Source organism: Daphnia pulex, chromosome 7 (assembly GCF_021134715.1).
Source record: "Daphnia pulex isolate KAP4 chromosome 7, ASM2113471v1".
In the NCBI taxonomy this organism is placed as follows: domain Eukaryota; kingdom Metazoa; phylum Arthropoda; class Branchiopoda; order Diplostraca; family Daphniidae; genus Daphnia; species Daphnia pulex.
Window position 1 is genome coordinate 11689576 of NC_060023.1, and position 16226 is coordinate 11705801.

At 41.3% G+C, this 16226-nt stretch overlaps 4 protein-coding genes and 3 long non-coding RNA genes across 12 annotated transcripts; 4 read left to right on the forward strand and 3 right to left on the reverse strand.

Moving 5' to 3' along the window:
• Positions 1-53: 53 nt before the first annotated feature.
• Positions 54-2674, reverse strand: LOC124197559. Of its 2 annotated transcripts, XR_006876235.1 has the most exons (4): positions 2567-2674; positions 1309-1398; positions 1122-1249; positions 54-109 (listed from the first exon to the last, which is right to left on the reverse strand). It is a non-coding gene; the product is annotated as an uncharacterized LOC124197559 (long non-coding RNA). The 2 variants fall into 2 exon arrangements; XR_006876234.1 differs by lacking the exon at positions 2567-2674 and having other exon boundaries at positions 1309-1657.
• Positions 2675-3061: 387 nt separating this feature from the next.
• LOC124197560 lies at positions 3062-4348 on the reverse strand. The gene is made up of 3 exons (XR_006876236.1): positions 4237-4348; positions 3619-4144; positions 3062-3544 (listed from the first exon to the last, which is right to left on the reverse strand). It is a non-coding gene; the product is annotated as an uncharacterized LOC124197560 (long non-coding RNA).
• Positions 4240-7146, forward strand: LOC124197531 (spermine oxidase-like). Its single transcript, XM_046593043.1, has 4 exons — positions 4240-4688; positions 5255-6026; positions 6110-6519; positions 6592-7146. The coding sequence occupies exons 1-4, from the start codon at positions 4561-4563 to the stop codon at positions 6776-6778; spliced, it is 1497 nt and encodes a 498-aa protein (XP_046448999.1). The 5' UTR covers positions 4240-4560; the 3' UTR covers positions 6779-7146.
• LOC124197532 (calcium-binding mitochondrial carrier protein SCaMC-3-like) lies at positions 7071-11871 on the reverse strand. 5 transcript variants are annotated; one of them, XM_046593049.1, is made up of 11 exons: positions 11061-11555; positions 10743-10957; positions 10531-10642; positions 9362-9520; positions 9011-9274; positions 8756-8923; positions 8537-8684; positions 8247-8424; positions 7592-7656; positions 7341-7536; positions 7071-7279 (listed from the first exon to the last, which is right to left on the reverse strand). In XM_046593049.1, exons 1-11 carry the CDS (start codon positions 11268-11270, stop codon positions 7159-7161), a joined length of 1836 nt encoding a protein of 611 aa, XP_046449005.1. In that variant the 5' UTR covers positions 11271-11555; the 3' UTR covers positions 7071-7158. The 5 variants fall into 5 exon arrangements, with proteins under 5 accessions (XP_046449005.1, XP_046449003.1, XP_046449001.1 ...); XM_046593047.1 differs by lacking the exons at positions 7071-7279; positions 7341-7536; positions 7592-7656 and adding an exon at positions 11802-11871 and having other exon boundaries at positions 7851-8424; positions 11061-11279; positions 11355-11426; XM_046593045.1 differs by lacking the exons at positions 7071-7279; positions 7341-7536; positions 7592-7656 and adding an exon at positions 11677-11856 and having other exon boundaries at positions 7851-8424; positions 11061-11279; positions 11355-11426.
• LOC124197561 lies at positions 9197-9656 on the forward strand. Its single transcript, XR_006876237.1, has 2 exons — positions 9197-9295; positions 9358-9656. It is a non-coding gene; the product is annotated as an uncharacterized LOC124197561 (long non-coding RNA).
• Positions 11872-11992: 121 nt separating the features above from the next.
• On the forward strand, positions 11993-13935 carry LOC124197536 (putative gustatory receptor 2a). Its single transcript, XM_046593054.1, has 5 exons — positions 11993-12708; positions 12770-13237; positions 13294-13365; positions 13432-13521; positions 13587-13935. Exons 1-5 carry the CDS (start codon positions 12214-12216, stop codon positions 13653-13655), a joined length of 1194 nt encoding a protein of 397 aa, XP_046449010.1. The 5' UTR covers positions 11993-12213; the 3' UTR covers positions 13656-13935.
• Positions 13936-13982: 47 nt separating this feature from the next.
• On the forward strand, positions 13983-15885 carry LOC124197548 (gustatory and odorant receptor 24-like). The gene is made up of 4 exons (XM_046593077.1): positions 13983-15162; positions 15231-15299; positions 15366-15455; positions 15542-15885. Exons 1-4 carry the CDS (start codon positions 15004-15006, stop codon positions 15605-15607), a joined length of 384 nt encoding a protein of 127 aa, XP_046449033.1. The 5' UTR covers positions 13983-15003; the 3' UTR covers positions 15608-15885.
• The last annotated feature ends 341 nt before the right edge of the window (positions 15886-16226 follow it).

The following is a 16226-nucleotide window of genomic DNA, read 5'->3' on the forward strand; positions in this document are numbered from 1 at the left end:
GGCAGAGCTATAGATGATAAGAAATGATATAATAATACATCTATAACTCTGGTGAAGGACATGCAAACTGGCCTCTTCCTTCTGCAGGTTGACGTTGCCGGGGATGGGTCTACAGCAAACAATATCAAATTAATACCAAATGGTTTTGGCTTAAAACTCACTTTTCAAACCACTTTTTTTTAAGATATTCAACTGCAAACTTATCTATAAAGTTTCAAACACATGATCAATCCATATTCATTTCATGATGAGCACAGTTGACCCTTGTTAGAAACCTCCTTTCTTAGTCAATAAATTCTCAAAAGTTGCAAAAGTGTTAACGCTTGATCAATCTTTGTAGTTACTCAGTCCCATAACATTTAGACAGGGGTGGAATCATGATTATAACAATGCTTTGTCATTTAGTTACATTTAGAGGCCAATATTGTGTGATCGACCCAATGGATTGTGTACAGCACTAGCAAGAGATTTCGTCAATCTCCAGAACGCCTCCCTTTAAATTAGGAAAATTGAATATGATAAAGTTGTTTTGTTCTCATCAAATAGAACATCTATTGACGCCCTTCATTGAGATCTACTGTTTCTTGTGTTTCAATACCCCAACATTCAAAAAGAAGCTTGAAACAACTTTCCCCCATTTAATATACACTAACGCCTGATGGAATCAACAACAGTCTGCGCCAGGAATTGAACACGGGACTCCAGAATGAGAAATGCAGATTACATTACCTAGCTACTGCTACGACACTCCATGAAACTTAACATTCTATTCTTCTCTCAGACAGGTATCCATTTAACAATATTCTTTCCTCAGATCGCCCAAACAAAGATAAGGGAATATCATGAAATGAACTTTTATCGTTTCCAAATGCCCCAAGTTCAATTCTCACTCCCTTTACATGTCCGATTGTCCCTCCATGTTGTCTCCCACTGCTCCCATGTCTATGCGTATATTAGATGCACTAACAAAACTACTGACTAAATCTTACATGTACTAACACTGTTGGAACAGCAACCTAACGACCAGTGAAAATTTGACAACTAAAATTTCCGACTGCACCGATGAGCGATGATTTGTTTCTTACCGCCTACCTCTTATTCAAGAGAACCTCTACATTTACCTTGAAAGAATTTGACGAAATGTCCCGGCAGGAATGGGAAGTGTGTACAGTCGTTTTATCAGGCTCTGATCGTCTGATGTTTGCACCAGTAATGACGAAATTCATTCACCTTTACGTTTCCAGATCTGCTAAAAGGTATAATATACTCATTAGTTACGGAAAAGTAAATAAAAACGTTTACTATTACCTGGTGATTTACGCCTTTCGTATGATGGACGGTATGCATTCGATTCCCCGATCTTCAATTTCTTCCAGACTGCCATTTCCTTCGACAAAGCTACATGAATATATAAAATAATATCTGCATACAAGCAAAGAACACCAACTGCCACTGCACTCAGTGATTAAATCATTTTTGTACAACTGTGGTGGGATAAGAAGATAATAGTAGGTTGAACTATAAAGAATTGATGTTGAATATGACATCTGCTTCACCCATCCAGGAAAAATTCACATGTGATAAACAGATTATTGCGTCTTTCCCCCCGATGGGTGAATCAAACCTCCATTACTTCACTTCAAATTGCAAATGTAAGTACTGACAATAGAACGAGCAACTGGAAAACCCAATATTTCATTCGAGTCTTTCGGGCACAAGAGACCGAAAATTTGACTGTTCTTATTAATCGGATAAGCTGAATTCCAACTAGGTTGACATGTCGGATGCATTAAGATAGCATGAAGAATGATTTTCATGAAAATTGCAGAACTTAAGTGGATTAGAAGGTTTAATTCCAAATGGAGGTCAAGCTCTTCCGAATTAGACATTATTTTTTGGCCTTTTCACAGTTAGTCTGTTAAATCAAGCATCTCTGTAAATATACACTATCAGCAGAAAAGACTTTGTAAAAATGTGGCAGTTAAAACAAAAAAATGGTTATCGATAAGCAGAACTAGAAATAAATCTTTGATTTTGAATGAGATTAAAAATCATTCAGTCATGATATACTCCTGGAAACCTGTAATGCAAACTGATGGTAACACTGAGAAGTCCAACTTCTTTACTAAACTAGGTTTTATCAATCTCTATCAATATCGTAAGCACCACATTTCCATAGAACTTCTATCTTGCATGTACATGATTTGATTAAACTAAGACCCTAATGGAGCTTCAATCTTTTGCAGAGTATAACCAAACTTGCAATGAAAAATTACTCGAAAAGCTTTTTCAACAATCAAAGTTGAGCAGTGAATTCACTCCCAAAAATCCTAAAAATTGTCACTTGATTTCTTTTACTGATTGATAAGATACTACGATAAATGAAACACAAAGGTATTTCAATCAAATCTCAACGAAAATAATTTTTTAATCTAAGGACACGTGGAAGGACTTCATAGCCTTCTATTTTTCAGCCAATTATTTCATTGACTTGTTTGAGATGTTGATAAAGTAAAACCAAAAATTTCAGATACAAAAACAATTATGTAAGACTTAGAGAACTTACCCAAATAAGGAAAATAAAAAAAAAAGGGAAATTAGGACGAGAAAATATAAATATCAACGACAACCAGTCAGCCACCATTTTGCAGCCGTTTCTTTTTTCTTGACTCAGCGTTGCCGACTTGCCGTATGGCAAATTCCGTTCAGTGGCGGGAATAATACAATATTTAAAAACTGGAATCATGCTGCAGATAGCAGTGTCCTCTCTCGATAGAATTTCCCCATTCAAATGCCTTCAGCATACGGTAAAAAGAAAATTGTGTAGGTTTGACGCCCATCTCTTTTTCCATTTAATCAACAGATGTCAATTTTACAAGTAAAGTTTTTTTTCTAAACTGGAAAAAGCCTCTCTTTTTTCAGTTTATAATGCCAACTTCTTACCGGAGGGCTACATCAAAATTTATGCGAGTTATGCATCGAAGAGTAAATTTAATTCAATAGAAATATAAATGAATAATACTTCTAGTCTACAATGTGATCCGAATTCAATTACTATTTTGATTTAATCTGAAAAATAGAAAATTGCGAGCCTATTATCTTGAATATACACATTTTGCACACTGTACTTTCTATTTCTATAACAAAACTCTTATCAGTATTTTTTGGGCAGATATAAAATACCTTGCGTAAATTATAAATGTCATAAATAAGAGTCAATTCTGATTTAGTCACTGTTAAAGCAAAAGTAAGTTCATCTCATGGGAAAATTACATCAATCTGTTACATAATAGTAACCAAATTACAACTTTCAAGTATTAAATAAAATTCCGCTATAGCGATTGACAGAAAAAAATTTAGCTTAAAGCAACCCCCCTCTCAAAAGAAAAATGTTGTGAAATCCTTGTTGAAAAAATTGTCTTATCGATGTCTTGTTTCTTCATAGATGTTAAGATAACCACACCCTGGCTATCTCTTTTGCCCACTTGGGAACGCATCCAACAAGAATGGAACCCTCGAGAAAATATCCTCTGGTTCAAGAACCCTGGGGATACCAAACATGCGATTTTGGGCGTCATCTTGGGCTATCGTTTATCAAAAAGAATCACTCGCGCTCACCATAAACTCGTTTCCGTCCATCCATTCCAGAAGCTGGTCATCCATCAAATCTTGCGTACGACAACGAACTGGCCCAAACTAGTTCGTCCCCTGCTGTGATAGCTGAATTGAGCCTAAGTTCTGCTGTGTCTATGAATATTAGATTTTTGTTTAAAACCGGTTGGTTAGTTTGTATTGTCGATTGTCTCGTCCTTTTTAAAAAAAAAAAGTTTTTATCAACGGCGCGAATCACACGGTTATTTTGGCTGGGTGGTGTTGACGTGACAGGGCAGTCAAACAACATTCATCGAGACTTTAACCCATAGGCTATTTCGTCCTCTGTCCTTGAACACACATATATTCTTTAGATTTATCATTAGAAAATTTAGAAAAGGGAAAAAATAATCACCAGACATCTGAAATTACAAGCTCAGATATTGGATTACATCAAATCGGGAGTTGTAATATACCGGCGACTAAAGCCAAGCGTTCGACAGACGTAATCATGGGTGTCGACTCGCCTGAAAAAAATGGCCAACGTTCATGTCTGATGATCAATGAAATTATAGAGTCGAGTTTTTATGTGAGAAAGAAACGGAAAAAAATATATGAAAGAGGGCGCATTCGAATGTGTTTTACTTTTAGTTCGAGATTAGTCCGCTGCATCTGAGGGAGGGCAGCAGCTCTTTGGTATCTGATAAAAAAAACTGTTTCTCTCGATTGGGACGTTAAAATAAAAGGTTCTCTCTGCCTCGTCTGCTGATAATTGACTTCATCTGGTCGGTCGCTTCGGTTCGAGACAGTCACACATTCTCCTCCTCCTCCGTTGCTCCGTTAACTCCAAACTCCGGCTGTTTGCAAGTGCCCTATTTTACCCCTGCTAGCATCACTTCACCTGTCATCAAGGATCGTCTTCAATTCTCCTGTCAAAACAAACACACTTTTGTCTGCTGATCAAATACAATGCAGCAACAACAGCAGAAGACGGCCGACGTGGTAATCGTCGGTGCCGGCATTTCCGGACTGACAGCGGCTGATCATCTCCGCCGAAACGGCGTCACCAACGTCGTCATCCTCGAAGCATCCAGCAGGTGAGTTCTAGTCTTAAAGATTCATTTTTAGATGGACTTATATAATTGTTATTAAAAGGACAAGGGTAGTAGTAGGATATTGGCCCGCGGCAATTGCACTACGTGCACTCTGCAATCGACTTCGATATCCGCCCTCTCCAGTTTCATCTCTCGAGTCCAATAACCTTTTCTAAATGGCGCCAGAAATTTCCATCTCGGTACTTGGAAAAACTGCCGAATGCGAAGATTATTTTACTACGATTTACTTGCAGTTTTTCAGCTTGTCCTTGTCCGTCCTTGTTTGGTTTTTATTTTCGAACTTTGTTTAGGTTAGAATTGATTGTTGTCAAGTGATAGGAAAAATAATCACGTAGCCGTTTTGACCATACGATCACGCACGACAACAATCTTTCGAAACAGTGCAAACAAATTTGATCGATCGATTGAGTAATAAGATGATACAACAATGTTTATACGACAAACAATCTTTTCGACCTTGATCAATGACCGGCTATGGCGTTACCAAGCGTTTCTAATCAGTGCAGGTAGACACAAAAGTTTTTAACGATTTTTTTCATTTCTTACAGATATGGAGGCCGTTTGTTTACGGCACCCCATGGCGATGCTTACCTGGAGTATGGGGCTAACTGGATTCACGGTGGGAGCGAGGAGAATGAACTGTTCAAGCTCGCCCGGCAACGCTCCCTGTTGAGCGACAATTTAAACCTTGAAAACCGAACCAAAGGATTTTTTTACACGTCAACTGGGCAAACCATTGATGGACAACTAGGAGAGAAGTGTTACCAGCTCTTTTTCGACGCTGAAACGGAAGCCGGCCGACTTTACCGCACCGACAGTCGCATGAAGCAAAAACTGGCCAGCAAATCGCTGCTCCAGTACTTGGAGGAAGTTTGGCAACGACTGGCCGAAAAGGAATTTGGCGCTGATTTGAACGATCCCATTCGCCAACAAGCCGAGTCCATTTTCCTCTCCATGATCCTTTACTTCCGCTCCCACGTTGGAAACGACCTGTCCCTCGTTCCAGCCATTCTGCACGGCACGTTTGAAAATGTGGCCGAAGAAGATGTCAAGATGCCCAACGGCATGCGCGCCTTGGTCGACGAGTTTTACGTCAATCTGCCAAAAGGCACCATTGAATTCGACACGACCGTCACCGGAATCTTCTGGGATGAGAGCTCGAACGGATCGTCTTCGGGTGAATGGCTGGATCATCCGGTCAAAATCACCACGGATCATGGCGTTACTTGGAGAGCCAAGCACGTCATTTGCACGCTACCACTTGGTGTACTCAAGAGGTCACATGACAAAATCTTCCACCCTCCTCTTCCTCCAGTGAAAGTACGTAAACAACAATCGAAACCTGCAGAAAGTGAGAAAAAAAAACATTTTAACATGACAATTTTATGAATTTGTTAATTTAGGTTAAAGCCATCGAAAGCATCGGATTCGGCAAAGTCGAGAAAGTCTTTGTCGAGTTCGATCGCCCCTTTTGGGAACCAGGTTTCGGTGGCGTGAAACTGGCTTGGACTGCCGAAGATTTGGCTGAGAAACTCTTACCACGTGATTGGTACAAGGTCATTTGTAGCTTTGAGGAAGTCTACCGCCAGCCCAATATACTCGCCGCATGGGTGTCTGGCCAAGAAGCCCAGGCCATGCTCTCGCTGAGTGACGAGGAAATTCTCGAAACTTGCACTCGTGTACTTCGTACCTTTACGGCCAACCCCGGAATGGTGGCCCCCGTCCGGATCATCCGATCCAACTGGCTCAACGATCCTCTGTTTTGTGGATCCTATTCCTACCCAACATTCCATTCTAGTCATAGGAGCTTCGGGTAAGGAAAGAAAGAAACTTGCAAAAATAAAATCACGTTAATTAAACTTTTTCAATATTGTAAAATTTGTAGCGATTTAGCCGCTCCAATTCCCTGTGAGAAAAATCCTCGTCTTTTATTCGCTGGTGAAGCTACTCACGATCATTACTACTCGACTCTCCACGCTGCCCACATTACTGGAAAGAGGGAGGCGGAACGTATTGTCCCGTTGCTCCAAAGTCCAAAGTCAAACAAGCATTTCTTAAAGCACAAGCTTTGAACTATTAGGGCGACGAAAAATCAAGATATCGTCCCCCACATATTCTTTGTTATTGATATGATTAAATAATTATAGAAGGGAAGCGGGAAATAAGAAACATACTAACCAACCACATTATCCTTGTTAGCATAATCCATATTTTTGCTTCTAGTTGAATTGGGGATTTGCATAGTTTTCTTTATTGGACGAGGTGGGGCACATTTTAGTAACCATCAACTTATTTCACATTCTCCGCCTTTTCTTGCTCAACATGTTTTGTGTATCATTATTCTTATACCAATGGTGCAGTATCTTATGTTTCCACGAAATGGCCAGGATGTATTTGGATTGAGAGAAAAAAAGATAATACATGCCAGATAGAATCTGAAGTGACTTTTAACTTATGCTTTCATTGCAGCTTTCACTTGGGCCTGTTGGAGCTGCTGCTGAAGTTTGCCCAATGCTTCTCTCTGAACATCTTGTTTCTTGTCAAGGTCTTCAATGGCCTTATCCAACCTTTTCCTGCATCAACAAAGGCTGTGATTGTGAGCTGAAAGTGAATTCTTTTCAACGGTTTTCTTACGTTTCTCCTGTGATGTAGTCAATTCTCTTGCTGACATTTTGGCGGGCTTCTTCCAAGTCCTGCTTTACCAAAACAGGGCCAATGAGTTTGAAAACATTGGCATCAGATTCCAATAGATTCAACTCTTCTTTCACTCCATTGTTTTCCGTCAACTGGCTGTCTAGCTGCTGCCGGGAGCTGATGACACTCTGGTATTCTTCAAATAATAGTCAAGCCCTGAATCTTTTCATATAAACTTGTTGCCAGAATACCTTTTTGAACAGCCTTGAATTTTTCAACTTCTTGCTGCATTTTCTTTTGGAGACCTTCAGCCATTTTTGTCAAAATTAATATACGAACGTGGGAAACTATTTAACAGCTACAAAAAAGGAAACGATTACGAATGAATGACGAGAGCAGACGACATTCTGAAGTCGATTGTTCACGACATTTCCCATCTAGCGGTGAATTGTAACACTAAATGTATCCGCCATCTATCCAAAGACGGGTGAATGACAATAATTTCAGGCATTTTCCCTCAACACAACACGCAAGTGAAAGTATATTCCGTAGTACCACAATCATAAAGCACAACCTCAACAACGGAATTTTGCAACAAAGACAATACACCAACGCGATCATTCGATTCGCAGTGAGTTAATAAAGGACGAAGCAAAGGTGCGTCGAAATAGAAATTCCCTCCTCATTGAAAGTGAAAACATTGGATTTCAGTAGAAAAAAAAAGTACAAAATCATCGTTTCCATCATACAGGGAAACGCGAAGAAAAGGCAGAATAATTTACAGAATTGAATTGACCTACTATTTAAATGTTCTTGAATTACAAAATGTCACATAGGAAACGGATTCATCAAAATCTAGGCGTATCTGAAGAAAAACCCTCCTATCAAGTCATGGTGACACCTAACGCCTGTCTACAGTGCTCGTAGACAACGTAACTGATGCTAACTGCAGGGGCTACTTTGAGGAAATTGGGAGTGATGCCGCGGTAAAGTCCAGCAGGGCCCTCGGTCGCCAAAATAGTTCTGAAGACTCCTGTCATCGATAGCTGCGCTGTCGGCCCACCTCCTACTGTTTGAAGTGCAACTATAAATTCACCAAATAAATTTAGTTGACAAAACTACTCTATTGAACTAAAATCAACTAAAAACATATTAAGAAACTCATTTAAAAAAAAAAAACTTCACAATTATTTTACCTGCCGCTTGGAGTCTCGTCCGAACGAGCGCCATGGGATAGGAGGCTATCTGTCCACAAGTAGACGAAACTGTGCCGCAACTCAATAAGATTAGCACGCTGGGTTTTTCCGTATCAATGTGATTTCTGAGCCAACGTTTTTTCAGCGTCTAATAATAAAGATCAACGTCCCAATGTCATTCAAAGTTCAAACGAGTTGACTAAACGAATGTTGACTAACCTCGTAGACGGCTAGGTCAATTCCGGCGTATGGGATGATGCCCAACAAATTGGGGATGTAACCACGGAAGAAAACCGAAGCCCCTTCTCGGCTGTAAATCTTTTTGGCAGCGTCAACTATCCCTCGGTACTGTCCGGTGGTTCGTAATGATAACCGCGTTTTCAATACCTGGAGAACGATTTAAAAAAAAAGAAAAAAGAGAAAATTTGTTAGTTACGATAAAGTTCCGACAGGTGAAAAGCGGTTCAAACTGACTTCAAGAGGATAGATGGTGGTTTGAGAGATGCATCCAGCGATAGAGCCGGCGACGAACCGTTCGTACATTCCCAAATCTCGAGTTGGCGAGCCTGACTTAATATATTGCTTCAGCTTTTCGTAGGCCATAAACTTGATCGCCGACTCTGGGGCGATTTTCATTACGTTGATGCCGTTGCCCCGCCACAAACTTCTGACACCTCCTTCGTGGAGCATGTGACGGGCGCAAGCAGCCAGTGAGCCGAACCTGTTCAATCCGTGAACCTGTGAATAAATCAGATCAATGTTATTTTGTGTTGGTTAAGTGACTGGCCGTGTTTTAATCAATTATTTTATTATTTGAGTAGTTACTTGTAGAAAGACTTTCAAACGATCTAAAGGAGCAGTTGATGTTCGAGAAACGGCGCCTGCAACTCCTCCAGCCAGGAGATGCCTCCACCACATCCCCGACAGCATTTCTTGAAGGGTAAAATCATCCGGTACGGTGACGGATTCGCCAACATCCAAGTACTGTTACGAAATAAGTCACAGGGGGAAGGACAAAATCAAATTATTATGTATCCATTACACCAAAATGTCATAACGCGTGTTTCATAATGATTGCGTCGTCTCGACGTTGATCAAATAAAAATGCCCCCCAAAACGATTAATGAGAAAATCATTTACGAGTTCAGTGGGCCTTGGGGTCCCAAGCGGCCAAGGACTTTCAAAGGTTTTTTTTTTTTTCAAATCGACTAGTTCAAGACCCAACAGATTGGGCGGCTGTATAATTAGATTTGAGGCCACGCATTTCGGCCTCGACTAGTTTAGCCTTCTTCTTTCCTTCTGCGCCTTTTGTCAGATTTGGCACGAATGGACAACTATTTTCCAGTTCTCATCACACCGGATCGAACTAACGTGTTAAAAAACAAACGAATCTATCGGAAGGTGGAAAGGTAAAAAAAAATGCCTACCGTGTCAAGGTGTTCAAAGGCTTGCAAATAATGCTGGATTGTGGGATGCAGAAGACTAACGTACACCATGGTAGGAATGTTTTTAAAAATGGCACAAATATGTGTTGCGAAAAAATCAAAACAAGAGATCGACAGGTGTATCGACTGCTGTAACGTCGATTGAGAAAGTGAGAGATGACGCGAATACCAGCCGTTTGCCCAAACGGAAAACCCGCGACTGAGGAAAAAAGGGGAGGCGACTAGATTCTCAAAAGAGCACGTGTGTTCGGTGGGTGGTTCTTTCCCACCAAAAAAACCCATTATCAAACTACACATAACCTCGCCAGGCCCGTTCGAGTTCTCAATGGCACTAGGCCATATCTGGAAAAATTTTAACTACACTAGTTAGAGGCTACGATAAGTTGGATGTGACGTTCATGGCCGTATGCCAATGCGTCATTTTGTTTTTCCAAGTTTTCCTGGATTGAAAATCGTGTGACAAATCTTTCGAAACCTTGTGCGCATCATGTGCAAAAATTAGGCTCTACTGCATATGTATCAATATCAACAGCAGTTGCAACTCGTTACCGTTGAATGTCGCCAGTAATTGATGATCTCGCTCAGGTCTGCAGTGGGATGGAAAAGAAGGAAGTCTCGCCACTCGTTGAAACCAATGTCTAGAGATCCATCTTTGTCTATCCTAAATGTTGGATAGGTGGAAGTCAAGGGGGTGTGCAGACCAAACAAAAGGTCTCAAACAACAAGACGTACACTCTAGAGGACATATGTCTAATACGGACCTTTTTAGTAGTTGAGCCGCCTCTTGTCGCGAAATTGCAACGCCTAGATCCCTAAAGGCTGTAATGAGTTCATTGACTTTGATTCTGCCGTCCTTGTCTGTGTCCAAGTTCGAGAACAGCAGCAGCAATTTCTTCTCATGCTCGCTAACATAGTAGATGAATTCTGCCAGGCTCACATCCCCACTTTGGTTAAGATCGGACTGCTGAATGAACTTCTACAGGGAAATAAAAGGTAGAGCATACATTTAGTACAGGGACGCAAGCAGATAAGAGGCAGCTATAGCAAGTCTTGTGCCGAAAGTCATGTGATCACCATACCGTTGCATATGACTCTTTCAGGTTTTCAGGCACTCCATGTTTGTGAAGAGATTGTGAAAGTTCGAGAATGTCGATCCTTCCATCGCCGTTAACATCCAATTGACGAAAAAGTTTCTCAAATCTCTCTTCCTCCACCGTTGGCAGTTCATACGAGTAGTGAGGGACGGGCAGGACTTCACTGGAAGGATTATCACTGGTGGCAGGACGCATTCTTTTTGACTAATATTCAATTAACAATTGAGTCTACACAAGAACCACCTTATGGATTTCACTAATAAATGCATTATACAGTACTTTCGATTTGTGTGTGTGACCCCAAATGTCGGTTCCCAAATGACGAAATCAGTCTGCTACGTGGGGCTGTTCCTAAAACGTGAAAACGAAAGGAGTTACGTGGAACAATTTAAAATGCGAAACACGGGATGTGGAAAAACGAATCATTTTCATTCAGTGAATCATGTCTGAGGAATGAGGAGATCGATGAACTTTTATGTTATCTGCCAAATTCAGCAAATTCAATTAAAAGATAAGGCTTCTTCGAACCAATATGGAAAACGGTCGAATTCAACAAATGTTTGAACTTTTTCTTGTTAGTTTGACTGCACTTTTAGGTTACCTTTTCTTTCAGTATTTTAAAAACAAAAAACACAAGACGTAACGAACTGTTTTCTCGTGTTGTTATTTACAATTTAGAAACTAAAATAGTCTGTCGAGTTTCTGCACGATATTTCTATTTCTTACTGGTATACGTTCCGCGGTTTAGCGACTGCCAACTAATGGAAGTCATTCATCCCGTTCACTGCCCAAGGCCATTTCAGAGCCATCTGCCGGTGAAAGTTACAACGCTACTCGTCGAACTGAGAGATGGCGTTATGATTTAAAACCATTTTAAAATAAATATTCACACACACAATGTATGCTTCACATTTTCTTTCAAGTGTGATGCATCGCTTGCTATCGTGTTAAATGGAAACCAACACACATTTGACATTGCACTGTCGAGGAGTAGGTTCCTTTTATCAAGTGTTGTGAACTGTCTCTGATGGATGCCAGGTGGAGAAAGCCTGACAAGTGTGTGTTTGCGCTATTAATTTAATTACTCTGTTAACGGAGAAAATTCTATTGACTAAATGACAAGTGAGCCAGCAGGCGCATGCAAACTGGGAGGGTTCACGATCGCCATAATTTTAGATTTCCTGTTGCGTCACTGAAGCCCAGCACGATGAGAAGTTCAGACCTACCTAACGAGGGCGGTCAGCTGGATCACCGTTTTCAGCCCATTTTTATCTGGATGAAGATTTTGGGGATCTCCCTGACGGGCGAGCGTCGATTCATCGGAAATGTCTACGATCTGCTCATGTTGGCCATCACATTGGCTTCGAATATCGCTTCAATCACGCTGATGTTGGTCGAACCGGATCGACCGAAACAGGAGGATCTCTCCATCATCACTTCGTACACCTTCACCCAGATCCTCTACATCGACAACCTCAATTTCATTCTTCTGGTCGTTGGAGCCCACCTGATGCTCCTGTGTCAAACCCGCCGCCACTGGAAGAAATTGTGGGCGACACTGTTGGAAGTCCAAGTCTATTTGAACCGAAAAATCCTGAATCGATCCTTCGTCATAGCTCTGCTCTTAATTCCGGTAAGGTCCAAATTTAGAAATTTAAATTTTTCTGTCGATTAAATTAATTTGATGACGACAGGAGGCCATCATGATTGGGCTAGTGGTTCCGCTGGATGTGATAGGACTCCCGCTGTACCAGCAACTGGTCGAAGTCATTTCGTGCGCAACGAAAATCTACGCCGTCAGTGGGATGATCCTGTTCTGCATGTGCGGATGGATCGCCTCCGATTTGTTTCAAGTTCTTCTCAAACAACTCAACGACGATCCTTCGAATTCCTCATTGTGCTTGAAGACGGTGAAGAAGCGCTACCAACAAGTCTGTCAGCTGATTGACGACATTAACCAATGTTTCGGATTCATTGTCCTATTCCTAATCACTTACATGATGGCCAGCGTTGTCATGGTCTGTTTCGTGGCCGTCGTCGAGTTCCAGCACTACGACTCGACCGCCGTCCCGTGGCTCTACGTCCGCGACTGGATTCTCTTGATCCAGCACGTCATTAATTTGATCGCCATCACTTTTATCCCGCACACCATCAATATTCAGGTAGATTCTATTATTCCATAAGAATTATGAAACTCATTTTGAGCATTTCTATACAGAACCAGCAGATACATCTGGCACTGGGGCGGATAGAAATCGACAGTCGAGTTGATTCAAGTCGACACGAACAGGTAGGTCTATGATCTATTCGATTATTTTATGAACTAGACAATTTTAAAATGGATTGGATTTGACAGTTGGAATTTTTGAAATGGGACGTGTCTCAATCGTCCGTCAAGTTAACGGCTGCGGGACTCTTTGACATTACTCCGCGGTTATTTCCAAAGGTATTAGTGTCAAGGTTCAACATTTCACCTTTCGTAGTTTTAAAAAAGTCATTTGGTTTTTGCAGTTGATTGGCATTACCATGACGTACGTCATCATCCTCTTTCAATTCCAGTCCTCGGAGAAGACAACATAAACTTGCAATGCATTGGTAAATCAACTATAAATGTTTGCAGGTGTTATGAGGGAATTATTTGCACAGCCTACACTATAACGTCAAGAATGACGGGAATAAATAAATATGTCACACCAAGACAAAGTACCACGCCCTCCAATTCGATAAACTTCCAATCACTCTCTTTCTCATCAATTATACCCAAGACAAGAAAAATAGCGCCAATTTTAAAAAATGAAAAAGTTACACTTTTGAAAATTCCCACTTTGATCGCGGTGAAAATTTGGTCAAATAAAACGATGCGGATCCATTTCCAAAATTGGAATGAGATATTGCATAACTGTTGCGTATAGTCCGTATATATTAGCCTTCTACACAAAACGTGGGGGAACAGTTGCGCTTGTTCAATTGTCCAGTCGACATGTCGCCCACTCGCAAAATCAACGTGTCTACTAATATTCGAAATAAAGATGTTGATTCGTTCGATTTCACCTGGAGTTTCCATCCCATTTTCGTCTGGATGCGGACGGTCTTGGGCATAGAATTGAACGACAACCGACTCACGATATTAGCAACGGCTGATTCTGCTGTTGAACCGTTGCGCCGGAGATGTTGCCGCTGGATCCGACGCTTATTCTGGGGGTTCCTAGTGCTGGTCATTTCTCTCTCGGTCAACATTTTGGACGCCATTTTCACTCACGACGACACGATCGACAGCCATTATTTGCTGCACGAAGAAAAGGTCAACGTCACCGTGTCCGATCTGATGATCATTCGCATCGCCGCCGTCAACGAAGTCTTTTACAACGGGACCATCCACTTGATTTTCTACACGCTGGCCTGTTGCCTCGACGAGTGGAAGCATTTGTGGACCATTCTGCAAAAGATTCAATTCCAATTGCCCAAACTGGACAGGCAATTCTATTTCACCTGCAGGAAGATTGCAGTCGTCGGAACCATCTGCATCTTTGTGGTAATGTCTGAAACATGAGTCCGTGATTAATGCTAATTCATTTGATTCTTTTCTCCCCCAAAGAATTGTGGGTTGAACGTTCGATTGGCCATCAATAATTTAAGGACGACATTGCCGATCGACGTTGTGATATTGGTGACGTCACTCTCCAAACTGTCAGAGACGTTATCTTTGAGCATTTTGGTTTTGTTTTTCGTCCTGGTCTGGTCGACTATTCACCTGTTCCGCTTCGTCAATTCGAAAACGGCCGGTTTAATCACGGCCGATTCGTCGTCAAATGCGCCCATCAGTTTCACGGTCAGCCAACAGCTGGAAAACTGGCGACGTCTTCACGCTCTGACCTGTCAACTGGTGGATCGCATCAACTCTTGCTTCGGCTTCATTCTGCTGGTGGCAATGACTCACGGCTTCATCAGCTTCATCAGCGACTCGTTTGAAATCACCATGGCCTTCAGCAATGGCAGTAACTTCCAGACGCGCTTCCTCATCCGTTTCTTTCAACATTTCACACTCTTGTTCGTCGTCTGTTATTCATCTTATCGACTCCAGGCAGAGGTTTATCCAATTAAAGACTAGCCAATTATGTTCACTGATTATGTAATTTGAGAAATATTATGGGACAGGCTTCCAATACGTCGAAATGTCTTCGCCAATTCAATTTCTCATCCGTTCTGCCCAATCTGCACATCCAGGTAATAATAATAATACGTTTTGAAATTGAATTAGACTTCATCTGGAATTGATTTCACTCTGCTCAGCTCAACGGCGTGTTGATGGAGGTGGGTCAAACGCAGTCGAAAATATCAGCGGCCGATTTCTTCGACATTAACTTGAGTCTCATTCCAACTGTAAGTCAATTCTCTTACGCGTGTCAATAAACAAATCAACCGCGGGCGGATTATTAACGCGCTGATGATGATTAATTATACCGCAGCTGATTGGCACAACTGTGACATACTTGATCATACTCTATCAACAAGCCAACGCCGAGGCCAAATGAATATCGATTCGACGTCCCGGTTTATTATCAAACTGGCACAAGTCCCGCGTGCGTCAATTGCTGGGCACTCCCCTGATGCCTTATATAAGAAGAGCGGAGAGCGGCCAAATGAAAAAGGAAGACAACCAGACAGAGTCTTTTATCAATTACTCCCACGTCATGTTATATCTGCTATAGTACTGGCCGAATCTAATAATATAAAAAACAACTTTTTTGTTGGAATAAATAACGAACGAGTTGCTCTGTAATAATTGGGAAAACGAAAATTCCCGGGCGCGTCTTATCGATCAGCCGCTGTTGTAGCTGTGTGAATCCATCTATCACAATTTGGGACAAGATTTAATAATCAAGTCGCAATCATGAGTCGCTTTTATGTTTGGAATATACTGTCGAAGAAACGGAGCAGGGGCTTTTGCCATCTTCACATAATCATATAATTGAGTTCTTCGCTTTCAAATTATTCCCGCGTGAATACGAGAACGGGAATCTAATAAACGGCAACATTTGAGATGAATTCCTGCGCGCTTCTTATCGATCACCTGTTATATACATGTCCTATTTAGTGGACGATTCGGATCTATACAAATTTAATGAAATCAAGTTTTTCATTTCAGCGCTA

Bases quoted from the DNA above. Each gene is read 5' to 3' on its own strand.
- LOC124197532 (XM_046593049.1), bottom strand. From the start codon at position 11,270: ATGCGTCCTGCCACCAGTGATAATCCTTCCAGTGAAGTCCTGCCCGTC. The intron at 10,643-10,742 runs GTCCGTATTAGA...TCCAACATTTAG, and splicing joins GCGGCTCAACTACTAAAAAG to GATAGACAAAGATGGATCTC. The intron at 7,280-7,340 runs GTAAGAAAACCG...TTGTTGATGCAG, and splicing joins GACTACATCACAGGAGAAAC to GAAAAGGTTGGATAAGGCCA.
- LOC124197531 (XM_046593043.1), top strand. From the start codon at position 4,561: ATGCAGCAACAACAGCAGAAGACGGCCGACGTGGTAATCGTCGGTGCC. The intron at 4,689-5,254 runs GTGAGTTCTAGT...CATTTCTTACAG, and splicing joins ATCCTCGAAGCATCCAGCAG to ATATGGAGGCCGTTTGTTTA. The intron at 6,520-6,591 runs GTAAGGAAAGAA...TAAAATTTGTAG, and splicing joins TCTAGTCATAGGAGCTTCGG to CGATTTAGCCGCTCCAATTC.
- LOC124197548 (XM_046593077.1), top strand. From the start codon at position 15,004: ATGACTCACGGCTTCATCAGCTTCATCAGCGACTCGTTTGAAATCACC. The intron at 15,300-15,365 runs GTAATAATAATA...CACTCTGCTCAG, and splicing joins TGCCCAATCTGCACATCCAG to CTCAACGGCGTGTTGATGGA. The intron at 15,456-15,541 runs GTAAGTCAATTC...ATTATACCGCAG, and splicing joins ACTTGAGTCTCATTCCAACT to CTGATTGGCACAACTGTGAC.
- LOC124197536 (XM_046593054.1), top strand. From the start codon at position 12,214: ATGCAAACTGGGAGGGTTCACGATCGCCATAATTTTAGATTTCCTGTT. The intron at 12,709-12,769 runs GTAAGGTCCAAA...TGATGACGACAG, and splicing joins TAGCTCTGCTCTTAATTCCG to GAGGCCATCATGATTGGGCT. The intron at 13,238-13,293 runs GTAGATTCTATT...ATTTCTATACAG, and splicing joins CGCACACCATCAATATTCAG to AACCAGCAGATACATCTGGC.